This window comes from Silurus aristotelis (genome assembly GCF_946808225.1).
Source record: "Silurus aristotelis genome assembly, chromosome: 16".
NCBI lineage: Eukaryota > Metazoa > Chordata > Actinopteri > Siluriformes > Siluridae > Silurus > Silurus aristotelis.
This window is the reverse complement of record NC_139589.1, coordinates 9,545,060-9,552,026: the sequence shown is the minus strand read 5'-3', so window position 1 is coordinate 9,552,026 and position 6,967 is coordinate 9,545,060. Positions and strand designations below refer to the sequence as shown.

Sequence of the window (6,967 nt, the reverse complement as noted above, 5' to 3'; positions counted from 1 at the left end):
CGAGCGGTGTTCAGTTATTGGACTTCTGTGCTAGTTACAGTTTGTCCATAACGAACACCATGTTCAAGCATAAGGGTGTCCATCAGTACACGTGGCACCAGGACACCCTAGGCCGCAGGTCGATGATCGACTTTGTGGTCGTTTCATCTGACCTGCGGCCGTATGTCTTGGACACTCGGGTAAAGAGAGGGGCGGAGCTGTCAACTGATCACCACCTGGTGTTGAGTTGGATCCGATGGCGGGGGAGGAAGCTGGACAGACTCGGCAGACCCAAGCGTACTGTGAGGGTCTGCTGGGAACGTTTGGCCGAGCCTCCTGTCAGAGAGATCTTCAACTCCCACCTCCGGCAGAGCTTTGACCAGATCCCGAGGGAGGCCGGAGATATTGAGTCCGAGTGGACCATGTTCTCCACCTCCATTGTCGAAGCGGCCGCTCGGAGCTGTGGCAGTAAGGTCTCCGGTGCCTGTCGAGGCGGCAATCCCCGAACCCGGTGGTGGAAACCGGAAGTAAGGGATGCCGTCAAGCTGAAGAAGGAGTCCTACCTGGCCTGGTTGGCTTGTGGGACTCCTGAGGCAGCTGACGGGTACCGGCAGGCCAAGCGAACTGCAGCCCGGGTGGTTATCGAGGCAAAAACTCGGGCCTGGGAGGAGCTCGGTGAGGCCATGGAGAAGGACTATCGGCTGGCCTCGAAGAGATTCTGGCAAACCGTCCGGCGCCTCAGGAGGGGAAAGCAGTGCCCCACCAATGCTGTTTACAGTAGAGGTGGGGAGCTGTTGACCTCAACTGGGGATGTCGTTGGACGGTGGAAGGAATACTTCGAGGATCTCCTCAATCCCGCCGTCACGTCTTCCATTGAGGAAGCAGAGGCTGAGGGCTCAGAGGCGGACTCGTCCATCACCCAAGCTGAAGTCACCGAGGTAGTAAAGAAACTCCTCGGTGGCAGGGCACCGGGGGTGGATGAGATCCGCCCTGAGTACCTCAAGTCTCTGGATGTTGTGGGGCTGTCTTGGCTGACACGCCTCTGCAGCATCGCGTGGCGGTCGGGGACAGTGCCTCTGGAATGGCAGACCGGGGTGGTGGTCCCTCTTTTTAAGAAGGGGGACCGGAGGGTGTGTTCCAACTATAGGGGGATCACACTTCTCAGCCTACCTGGGAAAGTCTATGCCAGGGTACTGGAGAGGAGAATACGGCCGATAGTAGAACCTCGGATTCAGGAGGAACAATGTGGTTTTCGTCCAGGCCGTGGAACACTGGACCAGCTCTATACCCTCTACAGGGTGCTGGAGGGTTCATGGGAGTTTGCCCAACCAGTCCACATGTGCTTTGTGGATTTGGAAAAGGCATTCGACTGTGTCCCTCGCGGCGGCCTGTGGAGGGTGCTCCGGGAGTATGGGGTCGGGGGCCCTTTACTAAGGGCTGTCCGGTCCCTGTATGACCGAAGCAGGAGCTTGGTTCGCATTGCCAGCAGTAAGTCAGACTTGTTCCCGGTGCATGTTGGACTCCGGCAGGGCTGCCCTTTGTCACCGGTTCTGTTCATAATTTTTATGGACAGAATTTCTAGGCGCAGCCAGGGGTCGGAGGGTGTCCGGTTTGGTGACGACACGATTTCGTCTTTGCTCTTTGCAGATGATGTTGTCGTGTTGGCTTCATCAGACCAGGACCTTCAGCATGCACTGGGACGGTTTGCAGCCGAGTGTGAAGCGGCTGGGATGAGAATCAGCACCTCCAAATCCGAGGCCATGGTCCTCAGTCGGAAAAGGGTGGCTTGCCCACTTCAGGTTGGTGGGGAGTTCCTGCCGCAAGTGGAGGAGTTTAAGTATCTTGGGGTTTTGTTCACGAGTGAGGGAAGGGTGGAACGGGAGATTGACAGACGGATCGGTGCAGCTTCTGCAGTAATGCGTTCGATGTACCGGTCTGTCGTGGTGAAGAAGGAGCTGAGCCGCAAGGCGAAACTTTCGATTTACCGGTCAATCTACGTTCCTACTCTCACCTATGGTCATGAGCTCTGGGTCATGACCGAAAGGACAAGATCCCGGATACAGGCGGCCGAAATGTGCTTCCTCCGCAGGGTGGCTGGGCGATCCCTTAGAGATAGGGTGAGAAGCTTAGTCACTCGGGAGGAGCTCGGAGTAGATCCGCTGCTCCTCCACATCGAGAGGGGTCAGCTGAGGTGGCTCGGGCATCTGTTCCGGATGCCTCCTGGACGCCTTCCTGGGAAGGTGTTCCGGGCGCGTCCCACTGGGAGGAGACCCCGGGGAAGACCTAGGACACGCTGGAGAGACTATGTCTCCCGGCTGGCCTGGGAACGCCTTGGTGTCCCCCCGGAAGAGCTGGAAGAAGTGTCTAGGGAGAGGGAAGTCTGGGCATCTTTGCTTAGACTGCTGCCCCCGCGAAGAACACAAGTGATTTAGAAAAACATTTTTTTTATTTCTTAGTTGTGTCTTGTGTCATATTCTGCAATTATAGTCCCTATTTTGTGGTTACTGTGTCCACTTGAAAGAAATGGTCTGTCTAATGACATTCTGTTTTATGCACTATTTTGTGCATGTTGTGGGTGTGTATGTATCGGTGCTATTCATCAAATGACAAAAAGTGCAAAATGTGCTCGCTCTCTCTCTCTCTCTCTCTCTCTCTCTCTCTCTCTCTTTTTATATATATATATATATATATATATATATATATATATATATATATATATATATAATTTTATATATGTGTGTGTGTGTGTGTGTGTGTGTGTGTGTGTGTGTGTGTGTATACTGAGACAATAAAAACAAAAGTATTATATTTTACTCCAGTGACATTTTATTACTGGCACAGAAATCAGACATGCTCATGCTCTTGATTGTACAGATCTTGATATGAATTAATATAAAACGTGTAATCTTGTTTTGGGAAACACTAGATAGCACCTCAGTGTGCATAAAGCAGGAAACCAGAGAAGACACTGTTGCCTTTATCTCCAGCTGAGTACATGCCATTTACCCTCAAATCAGTAGTCTCCAACCAGACTTTGCTATTATGCTTCAGGTACAGAGAAATCCCCCCGGAGCTCAAGTTATACTGAGCTTGAATGTGGTCACAGAAAATATATTGTGCTTTTCCATCAACAAAAAGCCTAACACAAAGTGTCTTTGTTGAGGTTGCATGGTATACAAAATAGTAGGTACCAGGGATTTGACACACAAATTTCCCCTCATTAACATTGAAATTATTTTTGACATTAGTGATGACTTTTGGAAACATGATTGGGGTTTTTGGTGCTGGATGTTCATAGGTTTCACGAGCTACACAGAAAGCCGAATGTAGTTTGGAGTCACTTGTATCGCCTTTATCGCCAGGTGGACCAGGTGGTCCTGCTGGGCCAGGATCTCCAGGGCTACCAATCTTACCCTGAGAACCTTTGATGCCAGCGTCCCCCTTTTGCCCTTTGATCACTTTATCCATCAGGTCCAATGTACGCCCTATTGAGATAAACACACAGACTTAACTCAACCACATGCTTCAAAACAACAAAACACATTAAAGTACTTACATTTTTTCAAAATGTAAATTCCTGCAAAAAAGCTAATTCCTAGTGTAATCATTCAAAGCAAGGGTTCTATTTAATGTGGAACCCGTAAAAGTTTTTAGACCCTAAAACTGACATTTTTAAATATAAAAACAGCAGTGCATCGGTCACAAACAGTCCAGAAACAATTTTAAGTTGAATTATTTTAAAACTTCTAAAGCATTTAGAAATCACTTCTAACCAAAATTTTTTATGCAATCCTTAATGTAATGCTCTGAATTCTTCCTGTCCATTTTTTCTTTTTTGAACTATGAAAATGAAAGACTTTATTTCTGTATAGCATTACAGAATGAGTGATAAATACCAAACCTAATTCATCTGCATTCAAACATTCATATACATATATATATAAGAATTCCTATTAACAGATTAAACATGAAGTGTTGGGGAACATTTGAGCACCAAACAATAGTAAATAACAAAAAAAAAACTACATTTCAACAATATATTACTTACCTGTCTCGCCTTTCTCCCCCTTCTCACCATCCCGGCCATACCTGCCAGGAATTCCGGGTATACCTGGCAGTCCTGGTGTCCCTGCACGGCATGTGTCTTGAGTAGATACAGAAAAAAGCTGTGCTGCCAACAGCGCTACAAATATAAGCCTACGGTTGAACATGGCTAACACGGAGCATCAGGTTTTTCTTGGCTGTATGAGTCTAAGCTTTGAAGCATCTAAGTCACCGAATATTATTGTCAATCACATGAAATCTTCTGTGTTCCTCTTTTCAAAACTGCCCTGTGAAAAGCACCGCCTTTAAATCACTAATCAGACCTACAGTAAAGTTTGAGGTTTCATTTACAAAGTATTCATAAACACCATTGAATTGGGTTGATTAATACTTTTAAGCAATGTATTACGTCTTCATGAGCAAAACTTTTGTAATAAAGGTTTTTATGTTGCAGTTAGGTTAGGTATCATTTGTAACTGACTAATTCATAATACATAATTTATAACTCAATTATACTTTATACTTTATTATAATATATTGTGCTTTTTTGGCCCCCAGGATCAGGTATATTTATATTGAAATCCATTCAACATTTCAATTCCACACCAATGTCAACTGCATCAGATGTCACTAAATTGGGTGGTGGTGTTGTAAAAAAGGGAACTGGATGTGGGTGGTTTTGAGCACTATACTTATTCACAATGTTTAGCAATGTTGTTGTTTTTTTTAGCTCAATTGACATTTCTGTTGATTTCTGACATTATCTATCTATCTATCTATCTATCTATCTATCTATCTATCTATCTATCTATCTATCTATCTATCTATCTATCTATCTATCTATCTATTTATCTATCTATCTGCCTCTCTGTATGTTTATATATATATATATATATATATATATATATATATATATATATATATATATATATATATATATAATACTCAACTCAAATTTAACAAGCTTTATTGTAATTTTTTCACATACACAGTATACAAAAGAACCAAATAGTGAAAGTAATAAATCTGATGTTGAAATATAAGTGAGTCAAGTGCACAGTCAGAGGTGACTGTGTGTCAGTTTGTGCAATGTCCAGTGTGCAATATTTTAACAAAATGAGCGAATATCTATAATATATATATATATATATATATATATATATATATATATATATATATATATATATATATATATATATATATATATATATATATATACATACATACACACACATACACATACACACACATCATGCCTGACCAATAAAAATCCCACACCCATGCATACAGTTTCACAGAAAGATTTATTATTAGAATGGGTTTAACAACTGAAATATCCATTTGGATTGCAAAGAACATTGCATTAAAGTGAAAAGTGAATAAAAAGTGAACAAAAATGGAAAAACCTTGAAAACAGTGGAAAGATAATACACTTGCACTAAAATTCCAGATTTTTTTTTAACCCGTAGCAAAAATCAGAAATCCATTAAACACAGACTTTTCAGTTTTTGACATTTTGTTTGTATCCTTGTTGTGCTCTGGATTTTTAAAAGGTTGTATCCACACTTTATTGCCCTTAGCAAGCTCAATCACAAATCCACCAGACATAACCTGGGATACACTTGTTGTACGTTTGTTGAAGTCACAAAATGTCAAGGTCACTCGAGCACTGTTGTCACTCATTAGTTTTACACATAGATCACCCTCAGAGACAAAGTGAAACACAAAGTAATACATTCCAGGAATCTTACATGTGAAATAACCTGTTTGAATGTTGAAGTCTGAATTCAAATTAATAAGTTGTTCAGTAAATATCAGAGGGCTGTTGTACCTCGGGTATTCATTCTTTTTACGTATCACAGTAAAGGCTGCTTTGTTAGTATTGGACACTGCACTATCTATATTGCTGCCTTGATTTCCCGTAGGACCGATGGGACCCTCTGGACCAAGCACACCAGGTAAGCCTTTAGGACCGATGTCTCCTATGGGACCATCTTCACCCTTATCTCCTTTAAAGGCAGTCAGTTCCTGCATACTCATTTGTACCTGCAACCCTTAAACAATGCAATACATTTCTCATTTATTCATTCATTTATACATTTGTCAACTTCCTTTATTCTGGTCAGGGTCATGGTGGATCAGGAGCCTATTCTTAAAAAACTAAGTGGGCTTAAGTGGGAATAAACCCTGCAAATAAATCATTCACACATAGATAGATCACACATAGTGTAGCCAGTCAAATAAGCAGCATGTTGCTGGTTGGTAAAAGAAACCCAGAAATCCGGGTAGACTAGTGGAGAACACAGAGTGTAACAAAAGTTATTTTGAATACTGTATATATTGAATATTATATATTAAATATATAGATATACAATTTTGTATTATTTTACATTTCATTTAGAATATATGCATATAAGAATTATAATATATGAATATGCTCATGCTAATAATGGAATTAGTCACAAAGATTAAACATGAACACGATATATACCTGGCTCTCCTTTCTCTCCTTTTTGTCCAGGCAAGCCATCTCTACCAGAAATTCCTGGCTGTCCTTCTTTTCCATCCTGCACCCGACATTTATCCTGGCAGAGAATGAAGGACAACATTGCAGCCGCCCAGACAACTGCAAACAGATGGACTGACAGCTGCATCCTGGATAATCTAAGAGTCATGGAGACATAAATAAGCATTAAATAATCATTCAAAATTTAGATTCTTTTTTAATTATTTTCTTTACCATAGCTAGACTCACCAGTATCCCAGTGTCAGCTTAAAGATTCAGACTTCTTCTCTCTTTACTTAAAATCTAAGTGAAGCTGTATTATGTCATAGCAATCGGACAAAAGTTCAGTTTCATTTCCCCAATTAAATAGGAACAGAATTAAAGAAATACCGGACAAATGTGCAGATATGTGCAAAAGACTGTTTCTGCTTCTTCATC

General features: G+C 42.2%; 3 protein-coding genes across 3 annotated transcripts in view; all 3 read right to left on the bottom strand.

Moving 5' to 3' along the window:
- Positions 1–3,996, bottom strand: part of c1qb (complement component 1, q subcomponent, B chain) — a 7,086-nt gene extending 3,090 nt beyond the window's left edge. Inside the window, 1 exon segment of the mRNA XM_083563804.1 lies at positions 3,991–3,996. The gene's annotated coding sequence lies outside the window, so the exon portion shown is untranslated.
- Positions 2,783–4,287, bottom strand: c1qc (complement component 1, q subcomponent, C chain). Its single transcript, XM_083563805.1, has 2 exons — positions 4,028–4,287; positions 2,783–3,464 (listed from the first exon to the last, which is right to left on the bottom strand). Exons 1-2 carry the CDS (start codon positions 4,188–4,190, stop codon positions 2,914–2,916), a joined length of 714 nt encoding a protein of 237 aa, XP_083419931.1. The 5' UTR covers positions 4,191–4,287; the 3' UTR covers positions 2,783–2,913.
- A 1,021-nt stretch (positions 4,288–5,308) lies between these two features.
- c1qa (complement component 1, q subcomponent, A chain) lies at positions 5,309–6,938 on the bottom strand. The gene is made up of 3 exons (XM_083563479.1): positions 6,779–6,938; positions 6,515–6,687; positions 5,309–6,077 (listed from the first exon to the last, which is right to left on the bottom strand). Exons 2-3 carry the CDS (start codon positions 6,675–6,677, stop codon positions 5,482–5,484), a joined length of 759 nt encoding a protein of 252 aa, XP_083419605.1. The 5' UTR covers positions 6,678–6,687; positions 6,779–6,938; the 3' UTR covers positions 5,309–5,481.
- Positions 6,939–6,967: the final 29 nt, after the last annotated feature.